Source organism: Podarcis tiliguerta (assembly GCF_965153285.1).
Source record: "Podarcis tiliguerta genome assembly, chromosome: 2".
Taxonomy (NCBI): domain Eukaryota; kingdom Metazoa; phylum Chordata; class Lepidosauria; order Squamata; family Lacertidae; genus Podarcis; species Podarcis tiliguerta.
The window spans coordinates 120,391,085-120,409,166 of NC_139535.1; the positions used below are offsets into that span (position 1 = coordinate 120,391,085).

An 18,082-nucleotide genomic window follows, 5' to 3' on the forward strand; every position below is an offset into this window, starting at 1 on the left:
TCTAGTTACAGGTAGGTAGCCGTGTTGGTCTGCCGTAGTCGAAACAAAATAAAAAATTCCTCCCAGTAGCACCTTATAGACCAACAAAGTTTGTTATTTGTATGAGCTTTCATGTGCATGCACACTTCTTCAGATACCAATAACAAATTAGTTGGTCTCTAAGGAGCTACTGGAAGGATTTATTTTTTATTTTTTATTTCTACTTACCCATACTGGCACCTAAAGTTCTTCCCACCCTGCTAGGAGCTGAACTTTTATTACTGTCAAGGACAAAAAAAATCAGGAGTTCGGTGTTTCCAGAAGAACATGTTAGTATTTTTAAATTAGCTTAATCCAATTCAGCTGAAGCCAAGGGTGGCCAACAAACAAGCCCTGCACCAGATTTCATGTGGAAGATATGCAGGTGGTATCTTATTCTCCCACCCACAGTTATGTTGCCCTCTTGCCTCCCTCCCACCAGTGAAATAAACATTCAACATACATGAAAATGTGTTAAAGAACATTGGTTTTGGCTTAAAATACAAATTTTATTTTCAATATAAAAATACACATTTTTACAAAGAAAATACAAGCAAACCTCTCAGGTGGCTTTACAAAAGAAAGTGCTAAATGGGAAAATAGATAAGGAACAAGCTCAAAATTGTGGCAACTGGTATTTGAGGCACCAAATCATACAAGAGCGATTTTAGACCTTTCCCCCAAGTGTCTGTGCTACATGAGAAATGCATTTGAAACCCTCAGCTCCAAAATGATTCAAAATACTAGCAAGTCAGGGTTGCCCCGGTTCTGGTTTGATGAACTGAGCTAAAAAGAAGTCTGGCAACTTTGACAATGCTTGTCCTTTCCTGGAGCTCTACAGACTCTAGAACAAGGACAAACGATGCAAACTGGCAGACATTCTTCCTTCTCCTACCAAGAATCTTACCTTGTCCAGAGGTTTGCCAAAGTTTGATACAGCTCCACCTATTTTCTGCTCATTCCACCCACAATGCATTACTATGACCACAATCTGGCACTGTGTTCTCAGAACAGGGTGCGCTGGGCAGCACCTCCAACTCTATTTTGCCCTTTGGGGCATATATCGCACATACACCAGATGAGATGGTCACGGGTTTGTAGACAGTAGAATTTCAGACTGCAGACTGGGAAGGGGAATGTTGACAGGACTGAACACTCCTCCATATACCTTGTTGCACATTTTAAAAAGAGCTTGTCACCAAGGCTTTACACACATTTGTACATGCAAAGATTATATAGATATATATACACACACACACACACACTTGGTGAATCAGGGGAATGCTGTGGACATAGTGTATCTTGATTTCAGAAAGGCTTTTGATGAAGTCCTCCATGATACTCACGAGGAAACTGGTAAAATGTGGGCTGAACAAAGTAACTGCTAAGTGGATTTGCAGCTGGTTGACTGACCAAACCCAAATGGTTCCTTGTCATCCTGGGGAGAAATGACAAGTTGGGTGCCACAGGGTTCTGTCCTGGGCCCACTGTTGTTCAATGTCTTTATAAACGATTTGGATGAAGGAACTGAGGGGATGCAAATTTGCAGACGACACCAAACTGGGAGAGGTAGCTAATGTCACAGAAGACAGAAACAGAGTTTAAAATTACCATAACAGATTGGAGAACTGGACCTAAGCTAACAAAATGCATTTCAGTCGGGACAAATGTAAGGTTCTGAACTTAGGCAAAAAGATCCAGATGCACAAATATAGGATGGTGGACACCTGACTTGCTAGCAGTACATTTGAAAGGGATCTAGGGGACTTGGTGGACCACAAGCTTAGCATGAGTCAACAGTGTGAAGCAGAAGCAAAAAAAAGCCAATGAAGTTCTAGGCTGCATCAACAGACATCTAGTGTCCAGATCAAGGGAAGTCATAGTCCCACTCTCTTCTGCCATGGTCAGACCACACCTGGAATACTGTGTCCAATTCTGGGCACCACAATTTAAGAGGGATGTTGACAAGCTGGAAGGTGTGCAGAATAGGGTGACCAAGATGATCAAGAGTCTGGAAACTAAGCCTTATGAGGAGCGTTTGAAAGAGCTGGGTATGTTTAGCCTAGAAAAGAGGAGACAGAGGAGATATGATAGCCATCTTAAGGGCTGTCACATGATGGATGGAGCAAGCTTGTTTGCTCATTCTCTGCGGGGCGGGGGGGGGCATGTTACAAGAAAGGAGATTCCGATTAAACTTCATGAAGAACTTTCTGACAGTAGGGGCTGCTAGACAGTGGAAGGGACTCCCTTGGGAGGTGGTAGACTCTCCTTCCTTGGAAGTTTTTAAGCAGAAGTTGGATAGCCATCTGTCAGGGATGATTTAGCTAAGATTCCTGAATAGCAGGAGGTTGGACTAGATGACCCTTGGGGTCCCTTCGAATTCTAAGATTATATTGCAGCCCTGCAAAACTCTATTCCACATGCAGAAGAAAACAGGAGTGGCTGAGTCAAATTTGAGTCTTGGCAGTGATTTCAGCCCTGGCAAGTAGTAGATACATTTCATTAATAATGATAGAAGGTCCAACACTACAATTCTATGATTCTATATATTTTGACAGACATAGATATATATACTCACATATTACAGGACAGAATAAAACTATTATAAACTTCTCCATCGCAGGATGAAAGTCCAGGAGAAATTTTGTCACCTCATCAGCTGTTTGTATGAAATAGGTCCTAAGGCTCTAGATATAAAGCCCAACTGAACCCTCTTCTGATTATGCTGTTCATGCATCAGACAAAAAGCTATCTACACCGCATGCCACCAACCCCACCTTATGCAAATTAATTTTGCATTATCGCACTCCGTCCGCCTACTTTATACTGAACATGATAACTGAGGAATGTTTTGCAGCACTGGAAATTCTTGGCAAGGTGGGATGGATGAGGCAGCCAGCTTCTATGGACTAGGCTGCTACAGATGGCAATGAAGGAAGGACACTTAGCCATGCAGGGTTTGAAAAGGGCAGCCTTTCAGAGGCAGTTCCCACTTCCATATGTTTCTCCACAATCTTAAGAGCTGGAGACTTTATATGTGAACCATATGAACTGACCCAGACTATGCAATCATCATCTAAGGCTCTTCTTTGTGTGCCTCATTTGCACATGACAGAGGGCCTTTTTTGTGGCGGCCCTGCGCTTGTGCAATCTTCTCTCCAAGGAAGCTCACCTGGCACCTTCATTACATATCTTTAGGCGCCAGGTAAAAACTTTGCTCTTCTACCTAGACCTTTGGCTACTGAAGCAATCTCTGGCCTTTTAAACTGGGAGAGCGGGGAGTATTGTTTTTGTTTGTTACTATGTTACGTACTTTTGTGTTTTTATACTGTAAACTGCCCTGTGATACACAGATGAAGAGAGGCATATAAATTTAATTTATATGGTGCACAGACAATTTGTAGAAAAAATGGCCCTAACAGGCAACTGAAATGCCCCAATCAAGAGGAGTGAAATGAGTCAACAGGTTCCTTTTGTCCAGAGGCTGCTGGCTTCATCACAATTTTGAAAGGAAAGCACTGCATTGGGGGCTGGACTGTCTGGTGTGGAAAGCAGGGCTTCAGTACATTGAGCTCTCACTTTCCTTTGCTTTTACTTGCCATTAATTAGCTCCAGGGCCTCCTCCTTGCTCCGGGTGATCTTATCCTCCCTCCATGATGAAGGTCTCCTAGACTGGTTATGTTTCACCAAGAGATGTGAGCATCGCACTTTAGTCGGCTCTCCCTGTCCATTCTTGCTGTTTCCAGTGGGGCGTTCCCATTGGCTGGCATTTGTAATATGGTTGAAATAATACACACGCCCTGTGAGATAAAACAGGAGAAAAAGACTTTAGTTGTAGGGCACAACATATCAGCTTCTTTCTAAGAAGCATTCTCTTATGACCCATCCCACCCAATTATTTTACAGCCTACCTACCTGAAATTCAGCCCATTCCCTCTCACTTACCTCCTTCAAAATTACCAGTTTGTAGTGTTTCTGCTCAATCCCCAACTGCTGCAACCAAGCTAAGGGCAAGTACCTCCCAGGACTATGTGATACCAACTCAGGCAAAGCACTATTATAGCTCCTTTGTGATGTCAGTAACATGCACAAGATGAAAATGACTATGAAAGAACAATATAGATCTGATGGCAAACCTTCCGGTGTACATTTCACTGCAGGGTCGCAGCGACAGGAACTCCAAGCAAGAATCAGAAGAGCCCTGCCAAATTGATACCAGTTTCTCGGGGGAAAGCCCAACTGCATGGTCACTCTTTAGAAAGAGCCAAAACACACGTGATATGAAACACTACACGGGTAAAAAAGCTCAGAGTATTTTTTGGCTTTGGTAAGCTCAGCCATGATTATAAGCAATGCTAAATGTAATCTCTGGCAGCTTTAGAGTGACTGCCAGTAAATCAGGAAGATTCAGCCTCTGTCCCCCCCCCCACCACCTTAACACACTTAAAAATACACCCCAACAACAATATAAACCATCAGGGTGCATAAAAGTCCATTTTAAAAAAGATAATTGCTTTGATTTTCTCCCTTACCTTTGAATTACTATAATCAAATAGGCATTACACACAGAGACACAGACATTAAACCAACTTTTAATTTAACATGACTGTTTAAAAAAAGCCTGGTTTAAAAAGAAAATGTGAAACCTATTAAGCTTACATTTGCAATCTCCTAAAAGTAAGCTCATCTTTGTAAGGCACAGTTAAAAGCCTAATTTTCATATGCAAAAGAGCCACCAAAGGATAAAACTGATTGTGACGAAGCATAGATATAACCCAAATTGCAACTGCTAAGCATACTTTCCCAGGACTTAAGCCCAACTGAACTTCAAAGTAAACACATTTAGGACTGGGCAAGGGTTTTTATTTTCTGTTTCAAATGCAAATGTATCACCTGCTTTTCAATTGCTACAGCTCTTCAAGCATCAGGTAGCAACACAATTCATAAAAATACCAGTACATGGTGTCCAAGATGAGATCCTATCCATTCTCTGCAATTTGAACGTCCAGTACCAATCAGTCAACTTTGTAGAGGCTGTGGTGGGAAAGGCACTAAACTTATTTCAACTGTTGTCATGGCCAAATAAATAAATCACTTGATTTGAAATTTCTCAAATAATTGGTGTGGAAAACTGGTGTGGCGTGTGACCTTCCACTGCATCAGAAATATAAAAATACAGAAATTTTTAAATTCACCAGATAAAAACGGGGAGAGAGAACACAACACTAAAACAAGAAATCCAATTTTATTCTCTCAAAATACCTACAAGGAGATCTCATCACTAGTCCTCCATGTATGGAGGTATGTAAAGGAGAAAGTGTTCCCTCAAATTCCCTCAACACCTTGCATTTATCCTAGTAACCAACAAAGTTCTTGCAGTATTAGGTGATATGCTCTGCACAGCTAGCACTGCTGCCATATTCTGGAACGACTGATGTTTCGAAATTGTATTTAAAGCAACCCCACATGACAGTAATTTATCACTTTCTCTTAACTGCCCAAGCTGTGCAGCATGTTCCATTCTCAAATATTCAGGACTCTGCCAAGCTGCAAACGTATGTTTAATGGTTGCATCAGCTTATATTTCCTGCACAAAGATGCATACATGAGTCAAAGGGTGGCCACCAGGTTTGCACTCATCTCAGGAGGTATTTTGTCCCACTCCTCTTTGCAGATCCTCTCCAAGTCAGTAAGATTTCAAGGCTGATGTGTAGCTACTTGAACCTTTAGCTCCCTCCAGATTTTCGATGGGATTAAGATCTGGAGACTGGCTAGGCCACTCCAGGACCTTAATGTGCTTCTTTTTGAGCCATTCCTTTGTTGCCTTGGCCATGTGTTTTGGGTCACTGTCATGCTGGAATACCCATCCTCGACCCATTTTCAATGCCCTGGCTGAGGGAAAGAGGTGCTCACCCAAGATTTGACGATACATGGTCCCGTCCATCATCCCTTCGATGCAGTGAAGGTGTCCTGTCCCCTTAGCAGAAAAACACCCCCAAAGCATAATATGTCTCCCTCCATGTTTGATGGTGGGGATGGCGTTCTTGGGGTCGTAGGCAGCATTCCTCCTCCTCCAAACACGGCGAGTTGAGTTGATGCCAAAAAGCTTGATTTTGGTCTCATCTGACCACAACACTTTCACCCACTTCTCCTCTGGTCATTCAGATGTGCATTGGCAAACTGCAGACGGGCCTGTACATGTGCTGTCTTGAGCAGGGAGACCTTGCAGACTCTGCAAGATCTCAGTCCTTCACTGCGTAGTGTGTTCCCAACTATTTTCATGGTGACTATGGTCCCAGCTGCCCTGAGATCATTGACAAGTTCCCCTCATGTAGTTCTAGGCTGCTTCATCACAGTTCTCCTGATCACTGCAACGCCATGAGATGAGATCTTGCAATGGAGCCCCAGACTGAGGGAGGTTGAGAGTTATTTTGTGTTTCTTCCATTTGCAAATTACTGCACCAACTGTTGTCACCTTCTCACCAAGCTGCTTGGCAATAGTCTTGTAGCCCAGTCCAGCCTCGTGCAGGTCTACAATCTTGTCCCTGACATCCTTGGACAGCTCTTTGGTCTTGGTCATGGTGGCTACTTTGGAATCTGCTGGATTGATTGCTTCTGTCGACAGTGTCTTTTGTACAGGTACTGTAACGAGCTGGGATTACAGGCAAGACCTCTCTCTTACAGCAGGTGCTTCTAATCTCAGCTCATTACACACAGTGAAGATACCAGGTAGCCTTACATCTGGCTGATTGATAGGGGATCAAATACTTATTTCACTCATTATAATGCACATCAATCTCTGACTTTTGTCCTCTGGGTTTCTGGGGATTTTCCTGTTGTTATTCTGTCTCTCACAGCTACAATAAAACTACTATTAAAATTATGGACTGGTCATTTCTTCGTGAGAGGGCAAACGGGCAAATTTAGCAGGGGATCAAATACTTTTTTCCCTCACTGTACAAGAAAATACACATGTGTGTGTACTCAGGATACTTCACCCCTCTGCCCAGGCACAACTACTACTTGCTCCAAAACAAAGCCTAAAATCCACTAATTTAGCCCCAAGTACCAATTGCTGGTCAGCTGCTACAAAATTAACACACATATATCAGCTTCATGCAAAGCATGAGCTACTCAAACCTGGTTGTTAGAAGAAACCATAAAGTTGTCCTGTAGCAGGTATGCTGTACTTGAAGGTCCTAATGAATTATTAGAAGAGATGGCTGGAAAAAGCAGCCTTTAGCTCCACTTTAGCTTCTGAATTCAACAGCCCTGTCCCTACTCGACCAGCGAGAAAAAACAAGAGTGTGTGCATTTTTTCAGAAAAGACTGTTTTAGGCCTATACTGAAAATGATGCTGGGTCTTCTTGGCACAGAGCTGTGGGAGATTACATTTCCCTTTGCCCAAAGAAATCAGTCACAAAGAAATCCATATGAAGGGAGGATGGAAAGCCTGGATATTGCAGGGTCTGGTGCTGCTGTTTTAAATGCATTGCAGTCATCAGCAAATCTTAAAAGAAATAGACTGGGTTGCCTGATAGAAGCTAGGGAAGTCCTAAGTATCTGGCCCCATAGCCTTTAAAGCCCATTCGTGAGGAATTTGAAGTAATTTTCCACTAGTAGCAGAAGATTTCCTGCTGAAATCTGATTTAAGTGCATTATTAAAATCACACAGACACACAGTGCAGTCCCCCACTTGCACTCTCTTCTGTCTAAGCTTGTAAAGCTCCAAGATGGGTTCCTTCCCCTTATATTTACAGCTGCCCTCTGTCAACACCCCCAGTGAAAAGGCTGCTTAGTCACTTACACTTCATTCCTAGTCCAGAACCCACAGAACAACTTGCTTGCTCTGTACTTGCAATTGTTTACCAAGTCTGTAGCAGCCATCCTATAGTATCTCTTTCCTACAGCACTTCCTGTTCCTGAAGCAGGAGAAAAATGCTGTTTTGAACACTTTGCTGCCTCATAGAATCATAGAGTTGGAAGAGACCACAAGGGCCATCGAGTCAGAGCACTCCTGACATATGGTTGTCAAGCCTCTGCTTAAAGACCTCCAAAGAAGGTTCTTGCCTCAAGTGCAAGAACCCCACACACCTGCTTAGACTAAGCCGGACAGATATTAAACTGGGCTTGTAAAACAGTAACTTGCCTGGCTGCTTGTGACCTGTAGAAATTGTCCTCAGGCAAGGAAGGATTTGTAAACCGGAGTCTGAAGTGTTTGCTCGTTCATTTCCTTAATGGGATGTCAGTGTACAGTGGTGCCTCGAGTTAAGTACTTAATTCGTTCCAGAGGTCCATTCTTAACCTGAAACTGTTCATAACCTGAAGCACCACTTTAGCTAATGGGGCCTCCTGATGTTGCCGCACCACCAGAGCCCGATTTCTGTTCTCATCCTGAGGCAAAGTTATTAACCCGAGGTACTATTCCTGGGTTAGCGAAGTCTGTAACCTGAAGCGTATGTAACCCGAGGTACCACTGTACTATAAATGACTGTTTGGGGGCAGATGGCTATTAATAATTTGTGAGCGAGTAACTTTTGTGAAATTCATAGGGCTTTTGTTGGGGAAAAATAAGTTTCAACCGAATCAGAAGATCTCAAAATACTAGTTTCCTCTTAAATGCAAAGCTACTTCCTCTGGTAGGGTAGTCATGTAATCTGCAACTGACAACTGGAGAGAAGACCAACTACAGAATGGCAACCTGACACACTTTCTCTCCTCTCATTTAGGGATAGTCACCAGCGTTTGGAGCCCAGATACATAAACTAGTCACCAAATGGCACCTTAAACCTAGGTTGCAGTTGCCACAACAGAATGTCTAGGAGCCATTTTTTCCCCCGTTTTTGCAATGGAATTTGTTATTATTATTCATTTCATTTCATTTCAATACCACTTTAATTGGACCTGTGCCAGAGCATTTTGTGACTGGCACAGATCCAGTTACAACCCTGTGGAAATCTCTGGGCACCAGGTTGGTGACGGACATCTCCATCCGGGTGGTCTCTCCAGCTTTCTTAAGCAGGTCAGCAGAAGAGCTTACTTATTGCCTTTATCTCCCATCTTTTTCTCTAAGGAGTACATTATTCACCTCCCTCCCCTCAGTTAATCCCCACAACGACCCTGTGAGGTAGCTGAAGAGCCCGTGGCTGGCCCAAGGTCACCAGGTGAGCTTCATGGCGGAGTGGGGATTTGAACCCTGATCTCCCAGGCCCTAGTCCAATAATGTCACCACTATACCATCCTGGCTTCCTAGAGCACTTCTGTTATGGGGCAGCTCTATAAATTAAGTAGGGGGAAAATGGGGAAAGCCAAATGTTTTTCTTGAAGCTTGAATTTATTTGATGGTTGTAAACCAATTTGAGATTTTTTTTCTTTAAAATATAAAGTGCTATAGAAATGAAATGAAAAAAACAATAAAGCACATTTGGGGGGAAATGGCACCTAGCCATTCCACTGTGGCGACTGTAACCTAGGTTTAAGATGCTATTTGGCAATTAGCTTATATATCTGAGTTTCTAACACTGCTCAAGACTGTGACCTGACCATGCCTTCCCCAGCTGGAGCCTTTCAACCTTTTTAGTGATGCAGTGGCCATGAGCCACCTGAAGGAGAAAAGGTGCCAGAAGCCTGGAGTATCTGAACTAGGTTTGATTGCTAAGTAGAGTGGAAGTAAGGGACACGGGTGGCGCTGTGGGTTAAAGCCTCAGTGCCTAGGGCTTGCCGATCGAAAGGTCGGCGGTTCAAATCCCCGCGGCGGGGTGCGCTCCCGCTGTTCGGTCCCAGCGCCTGCCAACCTAGCAGTTCGAAAGCACCCCCGGGTGCAAGTAGATAAATAGGGACCGCTTACTAGCGGGAAGGTAAACGGCGTTTCCGTGTGCGGCTCTGGCTCGCCAGAGCAGCGATGTCACGCTGGCCACATGACCCGGAAGTGTCTTCGGACAGCACTGGCCCTTGGCCTCTTTGAGTGAGATGGGCGCACAACCCTAGAGTCTGTCAAGACTGGCCTGTACGGGCAGGGGTACCTTTACCTTTAGAGTGGAAGTGTCACAACCAGGTATCCACTGTTAACAATAACATGCAAGACCCACAGATCTTCCCAGTGACCTCTCTTGATGGCGTCACATTTCTCATCAACCAGACAGACACCTCTTTTTGCAGAAAGTAAAATTTGAGCATGGCAAGAAGAATAGGGGAGAATTATAGCGAAGGCCACACAATTCCTGCCTTCTCTAACATGGTGCCCTCCAGATGTTTTGCCCATAACGGCCACCACCCCGTGACCTTTGGCCAAGCTGGTGGGGGCTGATGGGAGCTTTAGCCCAACAACATCTGGAGTACATTTGGCTAGGGAAAGCTTATAAACCATGAGAACCACACTGTGACTTAATTGCATCCTGTAATGTTGGGATGAAATCAAAAGCCAGTCAGTCATACTGTGACACAGCCCGCAAACGTAAGGCAGAAAAGCATGTACTCTTTGCTTGATTTAATGATGGTATTATAATGACTTTTATTATCAGCCACTGTCTTATTCCACTTGCTAGGAAATGGAGACATAGCCTTTGTTTTCCTGTGTTTGAGTCCTGCAATACCAACCACTAACATTTAATTGCATGCTCCATTCATACCAAGAAGCAAATAAACAAGAAGCAAAAGACCACCCTGAATGTATGCAGTCCTCAAACAACCTACACACATGCAACAACTTCATAGGAAGTCACTTCAGAACTGCAGACAAAGCAAACTACTCTAGCTGCCACCTGCAGCAACTGGAAAAATGAATCCAAATGTTGAAGGCAGTTAATTCTATTTTAAAATTTTGAGTACAGGGTTCCTTGTGTTCACTGGGTCATTAGGTTACTTTCCACAAAGTCCCTCCACAAATGTAAAAGAGAAGATAAGGGGATAGGAAAAGTGGTGCTCAAACTGAAACACTTGCTATACGGAGTGTATAGACAACAGATCCATACTACCTCACCCATTCCTACACCAACGTATTTAAGATAACCACCACCCAAAAAACACACCAAACAAACAAACAGGAAAAGTTTATTTATTTAGGGAAGTCTGAGGACACCCAGCTCTGCAAGTGCAAAAAAGCTATCAAGAATAAGGTGAGAGTGAACAATGAAATAAAGGCCAAGAAAAGGCCTCACACCTGACCCACAAACCTCATAGCACAATACTTTGCTTATCCGCCTGCTCACAGAAGCTATGAGTGCATGCTCCATGCAGCAAGTTTGGGGCTCTTTATAAATCTATTCCCTTGAGGTAAAAGTGAAAGATCTGGAGAAGTTGTTAGGCACACAGGCAACAGCACCAACATTAAAAAATAGTTATGAGGTAGGTTGTTGTGTAGGAAGCTTAAGTCAAGCACTCTGAGGGGGCAATTTCAAAAATGATATTGTTTCACATAGAGCTAGCTAGGCAGGAAGGATTGCAGGGTCTCAATGTGTGGATGAGGTCCCCAGAATCACAGAGTGCGGAAATATCAGGTTCATGTTCCCTGTACTGTAACTGTCCACAACCCAAACTGATGAAACTCAAAGCTGGCAAAAACTCAGGAAGGCAGGCCAAATGAGAAAGTGCTGGGTGGCTTCAATTAACCTCCCATTATCTGGGCACATATACATTCAGATTACAGCAAAGAGATGATATTTCTAGCTATGTTAGGGGAACTGTGCCTTAGACCAGTAAAGGACACAATGGAAGCTGCTGACGTTTAACTCAGTTATTAGCTGCACTCCTAGAATCGCGGTTGCAGAATACAAAGGTTGCCACTATAAAATGCTCCATGTTGGTGTTTTCTGATCTGCTGGAATCCCCTTCTTGGGATCCCCGCAAGCATTACTCATTGGGGAGTGATGCGGGGAAGGGCCTTCCTGATCATGGCAGGTTGTTTGTGGAATTCCTTCTCCCCAGAAATGCAGTTGTTCCACCCCATCTACTGAGTTTTAAAGGCAAGGTTTGAAGAAACACCTGTTTTAATCAGGACCTTTGGATTAAACAAACTGTTTCTGTTTAACATAATTATGTTCTCAACTGTTGTCACTTGTGTTGTTGCATTTATCAATTTGGGGTTAATAATTTTAACTGTGAGCTTTGTGTTTAGTGAGTTTTCCTGCTGAAAACTCTGTCTCTCTCATTTTAATTATATATATGTAACTTGGTTGTCGAATGTGATCTGTTCTGGAAGAACGTTAGACTTCCTCAATGTTCAACAACCAAGGCACAAAGGGTAGATGGCAAAGTCAATGAAGAAAAAAGAAAAAAATGCAGCAGAAGCTGTGCCACTTCCAAGACGTGTTTCAAAACAGAAACAATTACTTCCGGGTTTTTGGCGTTCAGGTTCTGAAACATTCAGCTTCCAAGACGCTAGAAAACAGAGGTACCACTGTATTTGTTAACTGTCCTGGGCTCTCATGTGATGGCAGGACAGATAGATAGATAGATAGATAGATAGATAGATAGATAGATAGATAGAAGTTGCTCTGAAAATGCAACATGGTCACTTACTAAATACAGTATCAGATAAAATATACGCAGATTACGAAAGGGACAAACAAGTTCAAGAGGATGTCTGTGGTTGACAAGCAGTCGCAGAAGCAAATGCAAGGTTTCCTTTAAAAAGTGGAAGTCTAACCCGAATTAGGAGAACAAAAAGAAGCATAAACCCTAACAAAATAAATATGAACAGACAATAAGAAAAATGATGAAGAATTTAGAGCACAAGTCAGACCTGAAACAAAATGTTTATCTGTAAAACATAGCCAGCTCCTTGCAAACTCACCCAGTGCTCCTCCAGGACACTACTTTCCCAACTCACCCCAAAGTTTTCTGTTTATCTTTTCCAATTGACATTTTGAGCATGCCAAGTCTTCACGTGGCTTTTTCTCTGGGGTGCCACCTTTTAAATTTCTCTCTTAAGATATTGTGCAGCCTACAACCCCCTCACTTCATCCATGGTTTCCATTCATCATTCCCTCTCCACCATCTGGGTGGTGGGTTTTTTTTGGGGGGGGGGGTAGCTTTCTCCCTCCATCTTCCATCTCCTACCTTTTCCTTCCTCCTCTGCCATCAGCCAACACAATCAACGTCCCTGTACAGTTTGAATCCGGCTTGTAAGTGTGGCTTAGTAGTGTCACACTTCTGGACCCAAGCTCTGCTTTTTCTTCCCTCTCCTTTCCTCAATGTGACTACATGCATGCGCAGTCTTGTCTTTTTTTTCTTCTTCTTCTTTTTTTTTTTGCTTCAGGTTTTCTTTTGTATCATTTCCCGGAGGGTTTTTTCTTCTATTTCTGCAAACCTTGGGGATCTCTCAAACATACTAATACTTCCCTCTTCTTCTTGGCTGGTTCACTTTGACTAAAAAATCCATGGCATGCACCCTCAACTATGGAATGAAATTGGTAAAAATATAGTCAACAATGTTAGTAATACTCAACGCAGACCCACTGGGTGGAATTTACCCTTGCACAATGAAACATTCTTCCCTTACATGCCCCTAAATCTGCTCTGGGGGTCTCATAGGGCCATGCATAGGGCCAGAAGGGAGAAGTCCCGTTGCACAAGCAGAAAATATTCCACTTCCACAATAATACCATCCATTGAAATTAGCAAACATGACTAACTTAGGCATATTAATTTCAATGGACCTACTGTAAAAAGGTCCTGTAAATATAGTGCTGATGATGCCAAGGTTGCAGGTTCAATCCCCATATGGAACAGCTGCATATTCCTGCATTGCAGGGGGTTGGACTAGATTATGCTTAGGGGCCCTTCCAACTCTACAATTCTATTATTCTATGACCTATAACAATCCAATATCATTTATCAGAAGCAGAAAAGACAAGCTGCGAGATGGCTGAACAGCTAGACAACAGAAGAGTAAAAGGATTCCTAAAGGAGGAGGAGAGAAGCTGAATGTATTATTTGTATTCGTTCTCACTGTGGACCCTGCTGCAGATAACTGTGCCTTCACCACTTTTTCCCTGAGTAGGCACCCGAAGAACTAAGTCAAATAGAAGTGGCAGGAGATGATGTTCTAGATCTGACAAATTAAGATGTTACCTGGTCAGTTAACACACACTCACTAATAGGAAACTTGTCACAACCATCAGCACACCTTTCTGAGGTAGCCAATACAACATCCATTTTTAGGATCCACCCTATTCTTCTGGTGCAAATTGCTTAATTGCTTTTAATACCTGCCTGAGATCTTATGGTGAAGTTCATGTAAGAAAATAAATAAATAAAGGGAGAAAGGAGAAGCAGAGGGGAGTCCATAACTAACAACCCTATTGGCCTAGCTTCTGTCCTATATAAACTGGTAGAAAACACAATTCAAAGTACAATTTAACATAGAACAAGCATCACTAAGAAGAATCAGCATGGCTTCTGCAGTGCAGTCCTGCCTCAACAACCTTTTAGAATTCTCTGAGTGTTGGTAATCATGTGCAGCCAGGGATAATCATACCTAGAGTTCCAAAATGCTTTTCAAGAAGTCTCTTAACAAAAACACCAGTGAAGAAACCCTTAGTAGTCACTGAGTAAAAGGGTAAGTGCCCTTACAGAACAAAAACTGGTAAAACAATGGGAAACAGAGGACAGGAACACGCCAATATTCACTATGGAAGGAAATAAGCAGTGAGGATCTGTATTGGAACAGATGCTCCTTGGAGGTTCTGCATGACACACAAACAGAGGTGAGCAAACTTTGCCAAATTTGCAGACAGACTATTTAGGATGGCAAAGGCTTGAGCGAAATAGAGTGATCCTTTTGGAAGTCTTTACAAATGGGTGAATGGCAAGAAAACGGCAAATGAGGTTTAATGTCATTTTAAAATGAAACAAACTGGAGCAATAGTAACAACAAAGCTATTTTCATACATACAGCAATGTGACTATCTAGGAAAGATGTCGTTGCATCATGGTACATGGTTTAAAAAAGAATGAACTCTATGTGCAGCAGCAGTGGGAAAAGGGTGGCTTTCATGTTGGGATTAGGAAAGGAAGTGAACATAGAAAGCTGGCATCAAACCCTTAGAATTCATAGAAGGAATACTATCAGTGGCTACTATCCATGATAGCTATGTTTTACCTCCATTTTCAGAGGCAGTGTACCTCAGAATACCAGTTGTGGGAAATCACAAGTGAGGAGAGGGGCCACTGCCTTCAGGCTCTACTTGCAGGCTTCTCATATGCATCTAGTTGGCCACTGAACGAGTAAGATGTTGGACTAGGTGGGCCTTTGGACTTGTCTAACGGGGGCTCTTCTTATGTCCCTTCATATACCCCAATACTGAGGACATGTGCAATTTGGTATACCACATTTCCACAAACCTGGTGCCCTCCAAATACTTTGGACTTCAACTCAAATCAGCCCCAGCCAGCACATGTCCTCACTATTGGCTGAAGCTTATAAAATTCGTCGCTCAGCACATCTGTAGGGCATCAGATTGGGAGAATGCTGCTATATATTCACCTAATGAAGTTCTAATCCCCCACATCTCAAAAAATATATTGTAGAGTTGGAAAAGGTGTAGGAAAGACATTGAAGTGATTGGACTACTTTCTCTATATGTAAAGGCTACACCTGAGTGTTTAATTTTGTTTTTAATGTACTTTATTTATTTGGTGTTAGCCACCCTGAGCCCGGTCTCAGTTGGAGAGGGTGGGGTATAAATAAAAATTATTATTACAGTATTATTATTATTTTACTTTTAAAAACAAATTACTGGAGTCATAACAGGGCTAATATTAAGAAAACTGAAAAAGATGTTGTGTTTCTCATAAGAATAGAATGTACAGTGACCCAGTTATACTGACTAGCTGGAAATTCAAGACAACAGAAAGAAGTATTTTGCACAATGCTTCACTTATGGGATGTTGATGGTCCCTGACTCAGAATGGCTTTCCAAAGGCATTGGATAAACTCATGAAAGATAGCTGCTGATAAAACCAATGCTTAAATACAACCCAGATGCCCATACCCACGGGGGCGGGGGGGGGGGAGAGAGGTGATGGTTAGGCAGCATTCTTGGATGACATAATTATTCAGATCCATTCCAATCTGGGATCAGGCCTGGCCTGAGAACTGAGTCAGCCTTGGTCCCCCTGATAGTCACCTTTGCAGAGAGCGGTAGAGGGGGAGTGTGATCTTGCTCCTGATTCTTGATCTCTCACTGGCATTTGATACCATTGACCATGGTACTCTCCTGGACTGGCTCCAGGGAACAGGAACTGGGGGCACTGTATTACAGTCCTTGGCCTTCAGGGTATGGTTTTTTTGTGGGGTGGGGAAAGAGAAGAAAAATACTTGGGGAGGGGGATGTGGGAGTAGGGAGGAAGAAACCACCATACTTTTCCATGGGGCTGTGTTATTTATTATTATTATCAGAACAGTGTAAGTGGTCCTGAGCCCTCAGGACATTTTTTTGGTGGATGGAAATGGGGCAGGGGGAGAAATAAATGGGGGGAGGGAATAGCAGTAGGAAGGAAGAAGCCATGTTCCAATATCTGAAGGGCTGCCATGTGGAACATGGAGCAAGCTTGTTTTCTCTGGAGGGTAAGACTTGAAACCATGGCTTCAAGTTATAAGAAAGGAGATTCCAACAAAACATCAGAAAAAAGTTTCTGACGACAAGAGCTGTTTTACTTCAGGATGGAGGGTAGTGGACTCTCCTTCCTTGGAGGTTTTAAATCCGAGGTTGGCTGGCCATCTGTCATGGATGCTTCGGATGAGATTCCTGCATTGCGGGGGGGGGGGGCGGTGGACTAGATGATCGTGGGATCCTTTCCAACTCTACGATTCTATGAAAAGCAGTGAGAAACCACGATTGTTCTCTATGAGCCAGCTCAGTCAGCAGAGCACGAGACCTTTAATGCCGGGGTCATGGGTTCAAGCCCCACGTTGGGGAAGGTTCTTGCACTGCAGGGGGCTGGACTAGATGACCCTGGGGGTCACTTCCACCGCTATACTTCTATGGTTCTACGACTGCGTCGCTGTTGCTATTCTTATTCTTGTGTCCCACAAGCTCCCCCCCCCCGCAATCCCCAGCGGCCCCGTTATCCCCGCCACCGCCCCCTGAAAGAGACACCTCCCCGCAGCCCCTCTCCCGCCTCCCCTCCGGGGCGCGAAAGGGCCTCCGAGGCGACCGGCCCCGACCGCGAAGGGCGCCTCTCCGCCCTCCTTCTCCCCCGAGGCCCATCCACCCTCCTGCCGGGCCCTCGCCCTCCGCCCGCCCGCCGCCCCTTTCCCTCTTCCGCGGCGGTACCGGAGCTGCGGCTCATGCGCTTCTCCCAGCCCGCGGGGAGCTTCTCCTCCTCCGCCATCTTGCCTCGCCTCACAGAGTACAAGCGCAGAGCCGGCCACGCCCACCTTCGCCTAGCAACGGCGGCGGCGCACGCGCCGAACGCGCACGCGCGCTCGCCCTCTAGGCCACAGAGCTCCGCGCCCGCTATTGGTCGCAGTGAGTTGGGAGGGAGGAGAGAAAGCCCCGCCCACCAGAGAAAGGGGCGCCCAATCCGCCCGCGGCCAGTCGGAATGGTGGCCTAGAGGCTTGCTCAACCTCGGCCCGCCACATGGTTTAAGACTACAATTCCCAGCATCCCCGACCGCTGGGTCTGCTAGCTAGGGATCATGGGAGGTGTAGGCCAAAAGCATCTGGAGGGCTGAGGTTGAGGAGGTTGAGGCCTAGAGACATAGCTGTCAACTTTTACCTTTTCTTGCGAGGAATCCTATTCGGAATAAGGGAATTTCCCTTAAAAAAGGGGAAACGTTGGCAGCTATGCCTAGAGAATATTTGGTTCCTTTTGCAAGGCGCCCGCTGCCTGCACACCCATCTTCCACTATCCCGGGTTAATTTCTGAATAACTCATGAGAGTATGGATAGTCCAGACTCTTCAACTCAGGGTCGCAGGTTCGAACCCCACATTGGACAAAAAGATTCCTGCACTGCAGGGGTGGACTAGATGGCCCTATGGGACCCTTCCAACTCTCTCTCCACTCAGGCCTGCCCACCCATGTACGATGTATTATAGATATCGTTTTCACATATACGGC

The 18,082-nt window shown here is 44.2% G+C and overlaps 1 protein-coding gene across 2 annotated transcripts in view; it reads right to left on the minus strand.

Moving 5' to 3' along the window:
- Positions 1 to 17,439, minus strand: part of PIN1 (peptidylprolyl cis/trans isomerase, NIMA-interacting 1) — a 38,025-nt gene extending 20,586 nt beyond the window's left edge. Inside the window, exons 1-2 of one of the 2 annotated variants that reach the window (XM_083428365.1) lie at positions 17,295 to 17,439; positions 3,618 to 3,818 (exon numbers count right to left, since the gene is read on the minus strand). In XM_083428365.1, coding sequence (XP_083284491.1) covers positions 3,618 to 3,818; positions 17,295 to 17,352 — 259 coding nt within the window. In that variant the 5' untranslated portion in view covers positions 17,353 to 17,439. Of the gene's footprint in view, positions 1 to 3,617; positions 3,819 to 13,074; positions 13,112 to 17,294 lie in introns of those variants that run through there. The other variant, XM_083428366.1, reaches the window with a different exon arrangement.
- Between the last annotated feature and the right edge of the window lie 643 nt (positions 17,440 to 18,082).